The following is an 18,907-nucleotide window of genomic DNA, read 5'->3' as shown; positions in this document are numbered from 1 at the left end:
CATAGGATTATTGTATTGGGCAAGAACACGGGCCTTTTGATAGGCGTAGGCACAAAACAGGTTCAGTCATTCAACTTGGTCAACCAGTGCCAACTTCCCAAGTTCTCAGCACGTGACAAAAACAAACTAAGTGCTAAGTGTACACAATGATGGATAAAACAGTGTTATTCTGTCATCATGGAGTTGACTGTCTACTGGGAGAGACAGGAAGAAAACAAGAAAACAGGTAAAATAATTACCAATAAGTGCTATGAAGAAAAAGGGGCTATAGACAGAAATTAATTATGGATGAATGTGGGTTCTGGGTTCATGAGCTCACTAATTTTTGCCTTCTTTGTAGTGCTAACCCTAGAACTTTGACTAAGAACAAGGTATCATTGGGAAAATCAGTCAGTCCACTTAAAAACAGATATTTTCCCAATGTAGAAAAAATTTTTTTAAATTTATTAATAAAGGTTATAAGAGGGGGGAGGTATAGCTCAGTGGTAGAGTGTGTGCTTAGCATGCAGGAGGTTCTGGGTTCAATCCCCAGTACCTCCATTAAATTAAATAAATAAACCTAATTACCTCCCTCCCCCCCCCCAATTTTTTTTGAAAGGTTATAAAGTACACAGTAGATACCACATCAGTAGTGACTTGCCTTTGAAACTTGGTTGTGCCATTAGAAACGTGTCATTAACCCTATCTAAATGGTTTCCTCATTAAATAGAATAATGACTCCTAACATCCAGGGTTGTTCTCAGAACTAAATAATGGTGATGTTTGCAATTAGCAAGTCCTTAAGAAGTGGCAGCTATTGTATTTGCTCAAACGCTTATGTCACAACTATTCTACTTACACATAAGATTATGAACATACAAGAAATACGCCATTTTTAGAAGCAGTAAAACCCACAGAGGGAATATCAAGCAAAAATATCATAATTGTTCTCCGGGATGCTGCTGCCCTGGAAATACAAACAAATCAAGATCTATTTCTTGGCCACTTTCAAGAACTGGGCGCTGGAGAGGACTGTGTGAGCAGTACACGCGTCCTCCCTCGAGGAGTTCAGAGCTTCAAAGTGGAGGTCAGCAAACTTTTCCTATAAATGGCTAGCGAGTAAATATTCCATGCTTTTCAGACCAGCAGATCTCTGCTGCAACTATTCAGCACTGACACTGTGACATGGAAGCAGCCACAGCCAGTACCTAAACAAATGGGAAGAGCTGTGTTCCAATCAAATTTTATTTACAAAAACAGAAAGTGGTTTGAGTCTGGTTCACGGGCCATAGTTTGCTGTCCGAGATTTAGAAGAAGAAAGAAGCTACTTAACACACATGACTGTCCAGAGCCCATGAATTGGGCAGCGATCTTGACTAGCATTTTTTTTGCTTTGCTTTGTTTTATTTTTTCTCTTTGACAACATGTTATGCTGCCATGCCATGTGCTGGAGGCCACCCCAGTTATTTTCCTAGAATCTTTACTTGCAACTAGGCATCATTATTCCCACCGTCTCGGTGAGAAAACTGAATTTCAGAGAGTTTAATTCATTTCCAAGAAGAGATTCAAACAACATGCTTTAGGAAATCAAAACATTGGGACAATACAGAGAGCTGGAAGATTAACAAAAGCTTCATGAGATAGCATTCAAGTAACTCCTCAGGACTCGAATGAGTTCGAGAAAACTGCCAACTTCAAGGAGTGACCTCAGACCATGGGAAATGTAGGCCATGATAGGGCTTGTGCAAGGAACAATGAATAATTCATTTTAACTAGAGGGTATTGAATTGGGTAAGGGCAGCCGATACGGGAGTCACAATGCGATGGACCACGCCAGCATCACTTGGCTACGTCGTTTGGACTCTGTTCGGACTCTGGTAAGTAAAACTGAACCATTAGAAGTTTTTTTGTTTGCTTTGTCTGATTGCCATCACATGTTTTCTTCTTTTTAAGTATAAATGATAGTATAAATCAGAGCTGCACTTGGGACAAACTCATCAATTCACATATAAATTAAAGAGTATATACGTATATACATGTATAACTGAATCACTTAGCTGTACACCAGAAACTAACACAACATTTTAAATCAACTACACTTCAATTAAAAAAAAAGAAAGGCTTAAAAAGTAATTTAAGATATGGATTTGGATACTAGACCTTGAAGTTAAAATTACCCAGGTTCAATTCCTGGCTCTACCACTTATTAACCTAGGGAGCCTATAATTTCATCTGTAAAGCAAAAGTACCTTAACAAAATTGAAGATTTAAATGAAATAATGTTAAATACCTTATCTCTGAATCGCTTGAGAAATAACAGCTAGAATATGCTACTATTCAAAATAATGATAAAAATAAAATGAAAAGGATGGAAAGGAGAGAAAGAACAAGAAAGACAAGGAGGAGCGAGGAGAGGGGAGTAAACAAGGAGCCTTCCTAAGAAATTATGTCATCACCCTGGGTGAGAGATGATGAGAGTGTGACATAAGGTGGGTCCGTCGAGAAAGCTCCCTTAATATGTACCTTCCTTAACAAACAATGTGTCATGAGTTACATCCTCTGTCTGCAAAATCTACCAAATCAGTATCTCTTATACACACATTCTTCCTCTCTCTCTACAGACACACACAGACATGCACACACACACATCTCCACACAAATACGTGTATACATAAATACAAACGCCTGTGTGTAATAGTAAAATATTTCCTCCTGCGTTGGAACGTTTTGCTTCAAGCTCCATGCCTGGCTCTAGTCAGTTTCTCATTTGCCCCTAGCCTCCTCGAGTGTCTGTACCTTAAGTGATAGCCAATCCCCCATTTCTTCTTTAGAAACAGAGAAGAGCCTGCACACTTCAGCTTCCCTTTGGAGAGAAACACCTTCCTCTCTGAAAAGGAAGAAGCAAAGAACATTTGTTAAGAAGTTGCCCATTCTTTCCCGAGAAAAGACAATCGTCTATAGGATCTAACTCTAATTCAGAGCTTCTACATTTTTAAATACAGGGCTTAATAAAGGCTCATTGAAACAGACATATTTTAATCTTTGTTTTGTTTGTTTTACATACTTGAGGCTACTGTTTTGCCATCCAATCAGCAAAGAGGTTAAGTTATGTGGCTGTATCTTCTAATACAGAGAATCAACACATTACATATTTTAATGGATCAAACATCAAAATTACGTGATGGTTTCAAGATGATTTACCTCGATGTTGAGTAAAAGGATTAATGTCTTAGAATACAGATTCTTACTTCGCAGCAACAGTGTTTCTTGGCAGATCACTGCCCCTGTGTAATCAAAGAGTACAAAATTCTAGGAAACACGTGGACACGGTTGCGAGTAAGACTCGCTGGGCCCATATTATTACCAGGATTCAGATGAGAGGACCAGATACAGCTAGATTACCAGATTACAGAAGACAGCTGTTCAGAATACCAGTCCATATTTCTCAAGCCTCATAAAGCCCTCATCATGATCTTTAAGGGAAGCCAGCAATCACCAGCCAGGATGTCAGCCTCGTCCATGAACTGGGTGCTGAAGAGGATCACACGGCCTGCCTTCCACTCTTTCAGGAGGTTCCATACTTGGTGCCTTGAGAAGGGATCCAGTCCAGCGGTTGGTTCATCCAATAGGAAAATCTACAGAGGAAACATGTAGAAACTGTATTATTTATATTTATGTAATGGTTATGGTTTTGCTGTTAATATTTAACATTCTATCATAAATACTTTATTATAGATGTTCTCCGCAAATAAAAGGTTTGAACTACTGCCAGAAGTTTCACTGTTGAATATTTGAATTCGTCTCTAAGTTTACTCTGACTTACCTGAGGATCTCCTAAAATGGCAATTCCAAAGGTTAGTTTTCTTTTCTGTCCGCCACTTAAGTTTTGAGCAAGGACGTCCTGAATATTTTTCATTTCCAATTCCAGCAAAACTCTTTGTATCTAGTCAAATGACAATATTTATGTCACAAACCAAGATTTCTTTCTTTTTTTTTTTTAATATCTAAATAAAAGGCTGAAAAGTATAATGGTTAAAAACAGGGATACTGAGCCAGACTGCCTAGATATGACTATTATTCCACATTAATTAGCTGCATAATCTTAATCAAGTTACCTGCTCTCTTGAGGTTCACAAGAACTTCCACATGTGTAAAATGGGGATAAAAATAGTACTAACATCTTAGGAATCAATGAATTATTACACTTAAAGTTAAGGATAATGCTTGGCACATTGTAAATGATACATAAATGTTAGATAATATCTAAATTATATTTTTTGGTCCAACATTTATACAATGATTTTTACAAAGATAATTTAATGAATCATAAAACTCAGTGCAAATAGTTAATAGTCTCATTTTGACCAGCACATTATTTAGGGCATATTTATATACCTCTTTATCAATTTTATGTGGCTGAATCCCTTTTATTTTAGCAAATAGCCAGAGATTTTCTCTCACGGTGAGGAAGTCAAATTGCACATTGGACTGTGGACAAACTCCTGTGAGCTTGCTGATGTTTTCTAGGTCAACCATTTCTGAAAGCTTATTATTGTAGATGGTGACTGAACCTATTAAAAAGATTAAAATTTAATATCAGGATAATGCTTAAATGAAGATATTTCTAAATGAAATATTACTATGTATTTATTAATTGCATTTTAGATGCAAGATTTTATCTTCAAGGTTTATACAATCCAGGCATTATGAACTTCCATTTCAGTCATGTGGTATATTAAAAAAAAGAGATTCCATCTGCAACGTTTGCCATTAGGATGTAGTCTATTTATCCACTCCTAACATTTAGACTTGACTATATAACATAGGGAATCTTAGCAAATGTGGTACAAGAGGAGGCTGTGTGCCTCCATTCTGGATTTGCCCCATTTTTGCTTCTGGGATCCATGGAGACCACTAGGTGAAAATCCCAGACTAGACTCCTGGAAGATGAATGTTCACGTAGAAAGAGAGCTATAGCAGTCTTAGCTGAAGCCCATATATGTGAGTGAGCCCATGTCAAAACACTCAGCCCCAAATACTTCAGTCCAGGTAGAAAAACTGCCAGTCATCTCATAAAATCATGAGAAATGATAACATTTTTATTTTAAGTCATTGATTTGGAGGATGCTTGTTGTGCAGCAAAGCTAACAGATACAAGTTGGAGTGCCAAATGGTAACTAATGACCATGAAAATAATTACCATGAAATATTCAAATTCCATAAATGCCAATTAATATTATATAGTTCTTTAGAACAATACCACAATTTAATTTCCATTTCCCCTAGTTATCTGTGTTTATAATTAATGATCATAAGGACTTTATGTTAATAGCTGATTTATTTGTCAATCTGACTTTGGCAAAAAACTTCTTACCTTTGGTAGGAACAGACAGCCCACTAAGAATGTTTAACAGTGTTGATTTGCCAGCTCCACTGTGACCAAGTATTGCAGTGATTTGGCCTTCATATATGTCAAATACCAGATCTATGAAGAAAAAAGAAAAAAGAAAGATGAGAGGAAAAAAAGGAAAAGAGGTAAGGAAGAAAAATAAAAACAAAACCATAAATAATAATTTGTGATAGAACTAATTAATTGCTTTTTCATTTCCTTGAATGGCCATGTTGTCTAAACATGAATATACTAGGTTGTTAAATTCACAATAAAAGTAATAAAACACCTTTTATAAATTCATTTTTTAACCCTTTGAAACTTTGAAATTACTTGGTTTAAAAGGCAGGAAACATGTGCTATACTCCTAGGCTCACTGGCATTGCCTGGCATATGGTAGGTGATGTTAATATTTATTGACCTGAAGAATAAATCAACAGTTTGGTAAATTATTATGTGGCTAAAAATCCTTTGAGGTAAATGACTTTTATGCACAAAAGAAAAACATACACTATCTACAACATCTTTAAAATTACAGAAGAGAAATTTAAGTTCATAGGAAAAAAATCCCAGGATATCCTTAGGCTATTTCAGTATCACATAGTAAATCTTTCAAATACATATAATTCTAAAGCATACTCAATTTTTTCTAACCTTTATGCAGTAGAAGTAATGTGTAGAAAGGGAAATTTACTGGCTTAAATAACTCACTTCAAATTGGAAATACTACCACTATTTGCTCACCAAGAACAAAACAAACTGAATTAAAATCAGGAAATCAATATCAACATAATAACTAAATGTGTTTTAGTTGTTTTTATTTCATTTTATTTTTTTACCTTTTAAAGCTTCTATTTTATCAGGCTTTCCTTTATATTCTTTTGTAACATTTCTGATTCTGAAAAAAAAAAAAAGAATAGTTCAATGTGTGACAACTTGGTTGACAGGACTGGATGGATCTCATCTTCAGGGAACAGGGAGATTTAGGATTTCACTCACAGGCAGACATGATTGTGTGAGAGAATCAGCTGGAGTGCTGCTCCCCAGCCCTGGCTGCACACTAGTGTCACCTAAGGAGTTTAAAAAAAAATTTACCTGTGCTTGAAGTCTATCACCAGAGATTCTGATTCTAAAGCTTAGGGAATGACTCAAGGTCAGTATTGGGAACCAGAATCATTTCCGAACTGCAAAGTCAAGAAACTAGACCAAGAGGGAACAAAGGCATCCAATACCAGAAGGCTCACTGTGATCTACCGGTGCAGGTTGGAGATGTCTACGGATATTTTGGGTCAAGGTCTACAGAGGTTGGTTAGGATGGACAAGGATGGAGTAAGGAAGAGAGGCAAAGATTGAAATAGTGAGAGCAGGGGTTCCACAGCCCTACCTGCCTGAGCTCATGCCATCCACAGCACTTGGTAGCTCCGTTATTAACTACTGTACTTATTCTAGGTTTCAGCTTTCCAACCCGGACACTTGGAGTGCTTCTGGGTTGTCCTGAAGGGTGAGTAAAATATTTCACCTTGCATGCACAGTGCTTGGTTCATGATAAGTATTCAATAAACGTAAGATGGTATTGGTTAGATGATGATGATTATGGTATTAGAAAGGAGTAGAATTAACACATGCTGGGTGTTAATATAGACCTGGGACCCCAGGCACTTTATCTGTTTTATTCTGCCAGGTAAATGTACAATCCATAAACTGAATCAAGTTATGTTTCTTATATTGTCATCTGCTATTCATCAAGTGATTCAGGCTCCATTCATTTTGAATTATCTAATTAGATTTTTCTCCTCTCTGTTTTTAATCCCACTTTACCATCATTCCAGAGCAGTTACAATTGGGTGAGGAGAAGAAAAGAAGGAAAATACAAAGAAACATATCAAACAAAGTCACTGCTTTGCTCTGAGCTGCTCTGCTGGAGATTAAACCTGGCTTAAGTCACAAGACACATGTGAGTATGGAAGACAAATGGAAAAGGCTAAAATGAAAAACGAAATGGACGCCAGAAGCGCAGGAGACTGGAGTCATCTGAGACAGTGCACAGAGGGCTGACAGGTGCTGGTCGCTGATGGGTCAGTAAGATTTAAACAGGGCTTGAGGACCTTCTTCCTATTTTCTCATTTGGGACTGAAAGTTACCAGCACCAAACACAAGGCGCATTTTGTTGTCACACATGCTTGACTGTAAAGGCACATCTTCCTCAGTTCCCTGTGTGTCTGTCTCTAGGTCTTTTCTTTCTTCCCCTCCCCTGCCCTTTCATCCTCTTTGGAAAGGCAATAAATGGAAGAGAAAAGAGAAGTTTGAAAAGTTGAGAAGAAAAAAATTGGGGCATATAATGAGTGAGGTGCAGGCAAAATGTGAGTGAATGAGACCCAACAAAGAAATGAGTGAGGGTAAGCAGGGACAAGAGAAAGAAAAACAGGTAAAAGATTGAGAATCCAGGCAAGGCTTCGTTGAAGGATGTTTGCTGGTGAAATCTAAATTTTATGCTGTAAATGTCAACAAGACAGCAGGGGTTAAAGGAAGCTTTCTTTAAACTTGAAGTGGGGAGTGATGGATGCAGCAAGGGTGAGGTTAGGTGGGAGCTAACCATGGGGCACAAAAGAGAACCTTGCTTGCTTCAGGAGCTAACTCAGCTTCTCAGTTTTTGGCCAGTTCTCCCCTTGTGTCCCTGTTACCTGATGGCTTCTTTCCCGTGGAATTCTGGGGACATTGGTTCAAAAGCGTCATTAGAAGAAGGATTGGAATCTATTTCATCTTCAAGGGCCACGTGATCAGCCCGTCGTTGTCTTGACCAAAATGAAGACTTCAGGAAAAACAAGGGTGAATATCGATGTCCATACTCATCTACATGACCAGGAGACAAACAATGGGTCAATTATGACTGTAAGGGGGACAGTCACCCTAATGCAGCAGAGCAATGCACACTCTTTGCTGATAAGCCTGAACACATGGTCGACACAAGGAAATGCACGTTTCGATGTGCATAACTTCACAAGGAAAAACAATCACTAGGATGTCTCTATTTTGATTATTGCTTCTGTAGGTAGAAATGAAGCTGTGATTTAAAAAAATCCTGGAGGGAGAGTGCATGTGCAGATGGCCAAGAGCCACATGCAAAGATGCTCAACATTGCTAATCATCAGAGAAATGCAAATCAAAACCACAGTGAGATCTCACCTCACACCTATCAGAGCGGCAATCATCAAAAAGAACAGAAATTACAAATGTTGGTTAGAATGTGGAGAAAGGGAACCCTTATTCACGCTGGTGGGAATGTAAATTGGTGCAGCCACTGTGGAAAACAGTATGGAGGTTTGTCCAAAAACTAAAAATAGAACTACCATATGTCCAGCAATTCCACTCATGGGTATGTATCCGAAAAAAACAAAAATGCTAATTCAAAAAGATACATGCATCCCAATGTTCACAGCAGTATTATTTATAATTGCCAAGGTATGGAAGCAACCTAAGTCCCCATAAACAGAAGAATGAATAAAGAAGCGGTATATATACATTGGAATACTACTCAGCCATAAAAAAGAATGAAATTTTGCCATTTGCAGCAACATAGATAGCCTTGGAGGTCATTATGCTGAGTGAAATAAGTCAGATAGAGAAAGATAAACACTGTATGATATGACCTATATGTGGAACTTAAAAAATACAATCAACTAGTGAATATAACAAAAAAGAAGAAGACTCACAGATGGAAAGATCAAACTAGAGGTTACCAGTGTGTGGGGGGAGGGGTGAGAAAGGGTTGGGGGGTGAGAACACAAACCACTGGGTGTAAGACAGCCTCATGGATGTACTGTACAGCACAGGGACTATAACTTGTCTTTTGTAGTAACTGTAAATGGAAAGTAACCTTTAAAACTGTATAAACATTTTTAAAAATCCAGGAGCTTAAATGTTAAGACTTTTTTTTAACTTCAAGAAAGCCAGATACTGGAATATGCCGTGCATGCTGAATTCTGTGTAGGAGTCCAGGTGTCATTACACTGGGAAAGGAAGAAGAAATTGAGAAGTTGCTATTGAATATATAAAACGAATATTCCAGGAGAAAATAGAACAGGCTTTCACAAAAATAAGCGATACACTGTAAGAAAGGGAGAGAATGGGCAAAATGATTTATTGAAACAATACACAGTGGAGTTTTTTAAAAAGCTGCCTTGTATGTATGCCTTATCTCATCTCCAAATAGTAACTTTCCTCTGCAGCAAATTTATTATCTGCTTTAAGAATATATTATCCATGAAGCTCTTTCTGGAAACGAATCCACAGTGTTATTTGCACTTAGTAATCACTTCTGTTTTCATGCATGTTAGGAGGTACTATGACATGGAATAATTCTATTTTTCTAATATTCTGCAACTGACCGCCACTGTAAGATTGATGGGTTTTCAAACTTATGTGTACTTTCACAGGTTCAGTCATTCATGCATATGAAAAATATTTACTGAGCCCTCTCTGTCTACCTGGTATAAGGTATATTATTAATGACTGTCCATTTCACCTCCTTTATTTGGAAGTCCAGCAAATAAAGGCAGGTAACTATAATTGGATACATTCTGCCACCAGATTTACCACTACATGATTCTGTAATTTTATCTAGTTAATTTTCCTTTCTGTTATTCATATTTCTCATCTTTAGAAGAATTTTGAACAAAGTTGCCCCTGATCTTAAATTCAGGCTTCATGAACGGATGGTAATTAAGAAGAAAATCAAGCAGTTCAGTTTAAAGAAACTTTCTAGTTCTATTAATAAAATGAAATGGTTTTGAAACTGAAAAATGTACACATATGAAAAATAGCTTTTCGACAAGAATAAAATGTTGAGCAAAAAAATAAGACAGTGGGATGAAAATGGAACAATACTTATATAGGAAGAGACTGATGGGGTTCAGAATGGGCGACTCCAAAATATGCCACTGTGGCTTAATGATTATTCTGAATTATAGTTACTTAAAAATAGCTGGTGATATCTCTTGTTTTGTTCTAAAAAATCTTAAAACAAACAAACAAAAAAAAAACCTGGTGAAAGAACACTCTGATCCTCTGTTGTGTCCTTGAAAACAGAAAGTAAATTCCCCATGTGAAGACTACGCCCCCTGCACCTGGAGGCTGGAAGGCATCCTTATCGCCAGAGATAGGGATTCCGGGCCGAGGAAGCTATACAAAGAAACACTAATACTCCTCCATTAATTTGCTACCCCAAGGCCAAACCTCTGTGCCAAGTTTTCACAGATAATTGTTTCTTTGTTTAAAAGGTATAAAAGCTGCCTACTTTGGCCACTTCTTAGAGTCTTACATTTCTATGAGCTCCCATGCTTATGAAATTTAATTTCTTTTTCTCCCGTTAATCTGTCTCACATCCATTTCATTGTTAAGCCAGCCAAAGAACCTAGAAGGGAAGAATGGAAAAGCCCTCTTCTCCCACAAGCCTAAAACAGCATCATAAAGATAGAACATTTACACTGTTACCATCTGACTGTGACCGAAACAAGGCCTGCAGAAAGGAGAAATACATCACATAATGCACAACAAGAGAACATTTAAACTGATGAAACACTTACCTAAGGGGATACTATTAAGAAGTTGCAAATATAGTGACATCTGCTTGCAGATACATTGGGAATAAACACATTGGAAAAAAAAAAAACAACTATGAAAGGAAAAATAAGTAGGCTCTTTTACAGAGAATTAATAGGCAGTTACAAGGGCCATAGAAGTAAGTCTCCTGCACGAAAGGGCTCCAGGATTAAAGAACCTGTGATGTAAATACGAACAAAGTTCATTGCGATTTCACCATGAAAGCAAAACCAACCAAGTAGAACAGAGGAGAACTACTTAAATGTATTTTGCAATGTTAGCATGGGGTAGAAAAGCTTAGAACATTAAGAGGTGAAAAGAATTTTCAGTAGAGCTGAGTAATTTTCACCTCCGATGGCAAAAATAAAATGAAAACATAGTGTCTGTATTCAAATAATTCCAGTCGTATAATAAAGGCAACAGCCCAAGACTGTAGATCCTGACACTGGACTCTCCTAAAAGGCAGAGACAGTTACTGTTTATATGGGATTATTTAAAAAGAACATGATCAATTCACTGTTTCAAGACCTGGCTCTGTGTCTTCACTCCTACTCTTTCTCCTTCTTCCTTTTCCACAGGTGTTTAGTCACTGATTTTTTTGTTTGTTCATTTTAGCTACTGAATGTGTTTATTTCATTAGTGATTTTCATAATTTTTCCAGCTTTATATATGGCTATGATCAACAAGTAAAAATCATATATATTTATGGTATACAATGTAATGTTTTGATATGTGTATACATTGTGAAATAATTACTAATTAATGTATCCATTACCTCACATAGTTACCATCGGCATGGGTCTGTGTGTGTGGTGAGAACACTTGAGATTTACTATCTTAGCAAATTGTAAGCATATAAAATGTTATTATTAACTACAGTTACTGTGCTGTACATTGTCTCCAGAACTTACTCATTTTATACGTGAAAGTTTGTACCCCTGGACTAACTTCTCTCATTCTCCCTACCCACCACCCCAGCCCCTGGTGACCACCATTCTACTCTCTGTTACTGTGAGCTTGACTTTTTTAGATTCCACATATAAGTGAGATCAGGCAGTATCTGTCTTTCTGTGTCTGGCTTATTTCACTTAGCATGTCCTCTGGGTTCACCCACATTGTTGCAAATGGCAGGATTTCCTTCTTTTTTAAGGCCAAATAATATTCCATTGTGTGTGTGTGTGTGTGTGTGTGTGTGTGTGTGTGTGTGTGTGTGTGTACACATGTACACCATATAGTCTGTATTCCATCACCTGTTGACAGACTCTTGGGTCGTTTCCCCATCTCGGCTGCTGTGAATAATGCTGTGGTGAACACGGGAGTGCAGATACCTCTCTGAGATAGTGATTTTATTTCCTTTGGATATATACCCAGAAGTGGGATTGCTGGATTATATCATATAATTAAGGGTGCCTGTCATTCTGTTTTGAATAGGAAATGTAGAGGTCAAAGACATCAACACTGCCTTTGATTAAAAGAAGGGAGGGAAAATAATGAACCTGCGTTTTGGCCACAGATATTTACTGAGCCCCTAATGTGCATCTGACACTGAGGTGGGTCTAAGTTTCCATGATAAGTACCAGGCCAGAGCCATTCAGGAACTAGCTTTCTGAGCCTCTCTTAAGAAAGAAGCCATACACTTGAAGTTCAAACAAAGGTTACTGATTCTATAAACAAAGTTCAGGCTTTGTTTGGTTCTGATCAGTCAAGTAGCAAGAGAGAAACAGAGAACGAATTTGACCAGTGGCGACGACCTTATTCATTTTCTTCCTGTTGATGCACAAAGTAGTTCTTAAAATATAAATAACAGATGTGTTAGGAGACTCACTTTAGGAAATAAAATTATTAAAATGATGATCGATTTTAATCATCACACTACTCACTTGGCAAAATTTTTTCGAAATAAATCGCCAGTGCCAGATAGAAGAAAATATCAAAAACCAACATGAAATTTGTTGCTATTATTAGGTTCGAGCTGTCGGATGGATTGAGAAATGCATTCGAATTCAGATCGTAGTCCAAGTGTAAAAGCTGAAAGTTAAAAAGCAGTCAATTAAAGGAAGCTGGGTTTATGATGAATTATAAACAGGTTTAGCATAAAAATAAAATAGCTACTCTTTGTCTCATACTGGGAATGTAAGTTTGAAAGAGACTGCCTACTTTGCAACTCTCAGATCTGACTGAAGGCATGGACATGCGACCAACCACAATGCAACTGAGTAACTGTTACGATAAAAATAAGTTCCAAATGAAAGTGGAGCACTGGGAGAAGGGAGGAAGCTATGGGGAAGAAAATGACATCTGAGCTCCACCTTAGATTTTTTTTTACCAAATAAGACAGGAAAAAGGTGTGACACACCTTAAAAATGGCTGCATGAAAGAGAATTTATGCTCTTGGAAAAAAACACTGCTGTGTTTAAGGAGAGAACCAGTGGGAAAAGTGGGCTTGTCTACAAAGTTCAAGTTAATGAGTACTTCATAGCGAATAATCCTTTTATTAAGCACTAAATAATGGATATGTAATGATTAACATTACCATTTAATTGGAGGGACGGTAAAGTAAGTTCAACTCGAGAATCAGATAAAGAGAAAAGACATTTTATGAACAGAAACGTAATTTACTAATCAATTAATATGTTTTCAAGGCGTTTTTAACTTCTTTCTTTCCTTTTACTTTGTGTCTTTTTACAATCATGTATGATGTTCAATTACTAAGTCAAAATATGATCTGGAATAGTTGTTTAGAATTAGATTTGCAACATCAAGTCCGTATTTAATTAATAGTCAAAGAAAAAACTTTATATTGCCTCTAAAGAATTATATATTGATCCTCCATTTTTTTTCACGTACCAAATGGCTTATTTTGCAGGACTGTATACTTCCAAAGCCTTTAAAAGTGCATCTTTGCAACCTCACAATAGTTTTCATTAAAGTTTTAAGCCTTACAATGATGAACATGGGACATGGTTACAGATGACAAGTTTCAGAGGGGAAAGATGTTTCAGAAATGTCATTAAAAACACACAGTTGCTTCTTACCTGGGTCATTCCAAGCATGAAGGCAAAGGGGCTAAGAAAACTTAAAATCCACTCCAAGGAAGCAGGAAGGTATCTGTACAATGCCATGAATCCCAGACTCCCCCAAACGACAGTGAGAAGGAACATGACCAGGCCGGTGAGGAAAGATTTCTTTACCAAGACACTCATCAGAAAAGTCAAAGCTATCTAAAATAAGACAAGATCCAGTTGGCTTATGTTTCGCTAAGAATTATTCTGTAACATAATAAAATAAGGGATTTGCTATACAAAATCAGTTACATTATTAGTTTGTCCGTAAAATACAAAACTGTGTTCTGCAAATTGCACTACAAATTGGCATCACAACACACCCCAATTCAAATGCTACCAGTGTGCAGATTTTCTCATGCAAACAGAGCAGACAGAGAAGAAACAGGATATGTGGGGTGATAACTTAATTGGAAACCAACACTTGATCACTAGGGTCAGAGTTGGATGGGAAGAAGCTGAATTCACCGACTCACCAAGGACAATCCATAGAGAAGAAAGAGGGTGAAGACCTTCAGGAAGCCAGTCAGGATGACAAACTGGGCAGATTTCACAATCAGTGTCAAAAAAAGGGCCACGATGAAGACGAAAGCAGCATAGAGCAAACCCCAGGAGAGCCTAACGTGGAAACACAGTGCCATTTTAGTATTTCATGTTCGATTGAAAACGAAGACCTAGACTGGATTCTCACCTCATTCGTTTATTCACTTATTCATTCAGCAGATATTTTATGGAGTTTCTAGGATATGTCAATACAAGGGAAATATTCTTTAGGAATCAGGAATATTCTTTTTCCTGAAATTAGTTCCAGAAATAAACACACACACACACACACAGAGTCATTGTGACAACAAGGGAAAAACAGGCTTCCAGTCTAACAGATTTTGGTGCAAACATTTTCAGCTGCATTGTTCCTCTGGGACCTTGGGCAAACTGCAGTGCCTCTGAGTTCTCACTGCTCCGGACAACAGGAGGAACACTGCAGTGAGAACTGGATGAGGTCAGGGCCGTGAGGGACCCTGGCGTAGTACAAGCTGACCCCTCAGTGAAGCTCAGGTCCTTTTCTGTCTCTGGGGGCTCTTGGGTGAGGGGCTTCATGAATTTCCCTGGAAATACGAAATTCTCCACCTTCTTCTTTCTCCAGAAGCTGTTTTCATCCAAATAGTCAACATACTAGCCTTTAACTCCATTTTCTGTTGAGATAGAATAGTTCACTTCCCTTTCTTCAACAATTCCTTTGTCTTGTTTATTAATAGTCTTTGAAGGGTATAATGAAGTAATAATATAAAAAAACCCAAAAAAATCAGCCACAAAATTAAAATAAAATAGACGTGTACAGCCATTAGGACGTGCTGTGGGATGTTTAAAGAACTTAAGAGATATTAACTTAATTCAATACCGAGGTCAACACTGATGTATGGGATTTTCTTCCAGACTCCTAACCTGTTGCCATACGCGTGTTCCACCCAGCTCCCTAGCATCTCTGTTGTTTTACTTCCCTCTCACTGTAAACATCACCTCCACGCTCTCTCAGTCAGTTATTCACAAGTTTTCACACAGGACCTTATCCATCTTTGGCATTACTCAACCTCTGACAGTTTAAATTCCGACTACCCAGCCCTTTTATACAGTCTTGTTCTGCCAGCTTCTTCCCTCAAATACATCCATCAGAACTCTTCTTCAGCCTCAAAAGGGCTCCTGATCCTTGACCTCTTTTTTTCCCTTTCAGTCCCACCCTGGGTTGAATTCCACTCCTAACTGGCTTAGACGCCAAAGTCTATCACCTCTACCACACTCTTAACTGTAGACTCAGTGGCCATCCCCAATATCCCGGCTTCGCAATCACCCGGCAAACCCCAACGTGATGTTCTTTCTTCAGACACATAACTACAGTAAGACCCAGCCTTAGCCTGGCAAGCAGTACACCAAGGACCATTTATTCCATTCAGAGGGAAAAAGGGGAAAAGCTAGAAAATCATTTGATTTTAATAACGATGCATTGACAAGCCCCTTTTTGCTGAAGTCCTACATTTATTGACTGGTGCGACACTTTACTCACCAGAATGCGGAATTTCGAAGACCCATCATCCTCATCAAGCCCGCCATCTTCTTCCTCTCTCTTGTCACATTAATAGATGCGTAGTACGTGAATGGGGAAAAGGAAATAATGCAGAAAAAAATGAAGAAATCCGTCAAGACTCCTCCTTGACTAATGAAGGGATATATCTTCATATTTTTTCCAGTAACTGACATCAATTCCTCCATCACTGAGTGATTCGTTGTGATCTGAAGAAAGATACAAATAAACAAAATGTGCAGATTAAAGGACGTCATGCTCTGTTTTCTTTCAACCATCTCTCTCCCTATATATAAGATAACATATACGTAATAGCCTGTCTGGGTCTGTGACTGGCCTAACTTGGCTTCTGTGTTCTGCCACTGGTCCACTTGGGCCCTCGGCTCCGGGCATTCCGAGCAACTGACAGTTCTAAAAATTTACCGTGTGTTTTATCACCTCCGCGCCTAACACTGCCTAATAATTTGTGTGAAAGCCTTTGTGACCTTATACATTTGGCAAGCGCCTCACCTCAAGCTTCAGTTTTAAATGTTATTTCAATTAGGAATTCTTCCGCGGCGTTCTAGGCTGAGCGTCGTTCGCTTCCATACTTACAAGGACGTTAGGGTTAGTCTCTTGATCTGCGTTTGACTGAATCTGCGCATGCGGACCCCGCGAACGTGGAGCCGCGAGTAAGGAGCCTGCAGGTATGGAGGGCTGAGTGTAAGGAACGCGAGCGTCCGCGGATTTGGGTATCAGCAGAAGGTTCTGTAACCAGTACTCCGCCGACAACGAGGAAAGGCTGTTTACTCTTCTGTGATAGCCTACCTCTAATTTAATAATTTCCTTATTATGTGCCTGCCTTCCTGACAAGGTGGAGTCCTTGGAAGAGAACATTTGTCTCCTATTTATGTCTACATCCACTGTGGCACTTGGCAACTTAAGTAAATTTGTTGCAAGAAACCAGTGAGTACATGAACAAACAAGGCTGTCAGTTTATATTTTCTTTCACTAAACTTTTGATGCCTCTAATACTGTTCATCTAAACCGAACAGGAGTTTGCACGGGATGTTTTGTACTCACTTCTATAATAGCAGCATTAATGGCAGCTTGAAGAGCCACAAAACCTTTCTTCCAGAATTTCAAAACTCCACAGTCAATTTCTTCATTCGTTTCATAACAATGAGCTTTAAGGTAAGAAGAAAACCATAATTATCTTTATGGGTTATTTCAATCCTGATTATAAGAAACAGTGGACTTTACAATGGCCTCAAATTCCGAATGTTCTTATTTTGACCCAAAGCCTATGAAAATATAAATTACAGTAGTGATTCTCAAAGTCGGGTGGGCAGAACACGCCTAGGAAATGTTCTGCATAAAATCATAGCGCATGCTCTAAGCTTTCTCACCTTTGCTTCTGTGCTGCTTTGCCGATGAACTCGGCTGAGGTCTTCTCTTTTCTGATTTTCGTATTGTGAAAACAGTATTTTTTTTATGTTTTTCAAAAGTTAGTAGGGTCTGGTATGGATTAAGAAATACTGAACTAAAGTTTTGTCTAACACTGGCTACAACACAGGCATTTTAGGCAAAAGGACGTTCAGATAAGATAACTTAGCACATTTAAATCATGTCAATTGGAACGTATCTTTTGGAGAAAAATTTATTTTAAAAAGCCTACCAGTCCATTGAGTATTAAACTATATTAAAGAGAGATTATTTAATATAAAAATTAAAGTTGACCACAGGAATTAAATTCATCTTTCATTAAAATTTTAAATCCTTAAAAAATCACTTCAAAATAGTTCAGATATACATATGCTGTAAGACAATACAAAAAACATGTATGTACCCATGGCCAAATTTGTAAAAGGAATCATTACAAATTCATTTGGAATCTCCTGTGTACTGTCTACAATCTATTACTTTTCCTGGCACCAAGCCCCTAACTTTGTGTTTATACGCAAACTCTGAAACTTTTACCATGTATCTGTAAACTACACAGGTAATTTAAAAAATGCTTTAACTTTATTTAAATTTTATATTTCATTATAATCATCATTCTGCATTTTGCTTCATTTGATCTATATTATGCTTATGAAATTTATATAAATGGCCCTATTTTTTTCTTCTTTTTACATTTGTATAGAAACTCATTGCAGGATTGCAGGAATGTGATTCAGTGTGTTAGCCATTCTTTTTTTTTTTAACACCATTCTTTTTAAGAGCATCTTGGCTAGTCTCTGTCTCTTTGAAAGGTAAATTTTAAAATGAATGTGTCAGTTTATATGAAGACTTATGATTTCGATTGGAATTACAATAGGTCCCTAAGAAATCTGGGTGGAATTCACATCTAAATTTTGCAGAAGTCTAAAAATAATCCCAATTGACTTTCACTCTTGTATGATCCTGTCTCCTTTGTGTGTGGGTGGAACCTATGAATATGATGATATATGTCGCTCCCATGATTCTATGATATTATAAAGCACAGTTAACGCCAAATAGGCAGATAATCCAAGTGGGCTAATTTCATCACCAAGCTCTTCAAAATTAGAGTTTTCTCCAGACGGCAGCAGATGGGGGAAGTCAGAGAGATTTGAAGGAGGAGATTCATGGTGCCATGGCTGGCTTTGAAGACGGAGTAATTCACACGCAAAAACCAGAGAACTGCCCCTGAGTACTGAGAGTGAACCCCACTTGACAGTCAGGAAAGAAATGGGGACCTCAGCCCTACAGCAGCAAGGAACTGAATTTTGACAACATGAATGAGCTTGGAGGTGAATTCTTCTCAAGAGCCTCAAGATAAGAACTCAGCCTGGTCAATAC

General features: G+C 37.8%; 1 protein-coding gene across 8 annotated transcripts in view; it reads right to left on the bottom strand.

Moving 5' to 3' along the window:
• LOC105085702 (ABC-type organic anion transporter ABCA8) overlaps positions 1-18,907 on the bottom strand; it is a 68,618-nt gene that overhangs the window by 31,742 nt on the left and 17,969 nt on the right. For 7 of the 8 annotated variants that reach the window (XM_064495620.1, XM_031468957.2, XM_064495617.1 and 4 more), the window contains 12 exons: positions 17,168-17,271; positions 16,088-16,314; positions 14,505-14,646; positions 14,002-14,187; positions 12,847-12,994; positions 8,050-8,218; positions 6,208-6,266; positions 5,354-5,464; positions 4,375-4,550; positions 3,803-3,922; positions 3,476-3,614; positions 2,776-2,866 (listed from right to left, as the gene is read on the bottom strand). In XM_064495620.1, the coding sequence (XP_064351690.1) occupies positions 2,776-2,866; positions 3,476-3,614; positions 3,803-3,922; positions 4,375-4,550; positions 5,354-5,464; positions 6,208-6,266; positions 8,050-8,218; positions 12,847-12,994; positions 14,002-14,187; positions 14,505-14,646; positions 16,088-16,314; positions 17,168-17,271 (1,672 nt within the window). Of the gene's footprint in view, positions 1-2,775; positions 2,867-3,475; positions 3,615-3,802; positions 3,923-4,374; positions 4,551-5,353; positions 5,465-6,207; positions 6,267-8,049; positions 8,219-12,846; positions 12,995-14,001; positions 14,188-14,504; positions 14,647-16,087; positions 16,315-17,167; positions 17,272-18,907 lie in introns of those variants that run through there. The other variant, XM_031468958.2, reaches the window with a different exon arrangement.

The sequence above is a fragment of the Camelus dromedarius genome, chromosome 16 (assembly GCF_036321535.1).
Source record: "Camelus dromedarius isolate mCamDro1 chromosome 16, mCamDro1.pat, whole genome shotgun sequence".
In the NCBI taxonomy this organism is placed as follows: Eukaryota; Metazoa; Chordata; class Mammalia; order Artiodactyla; family Camelidae; genus Camelus; species Camelus dromedarius.
This window is presented reverse-complemented; position numbering and strand designations above follow the sequence as displayed.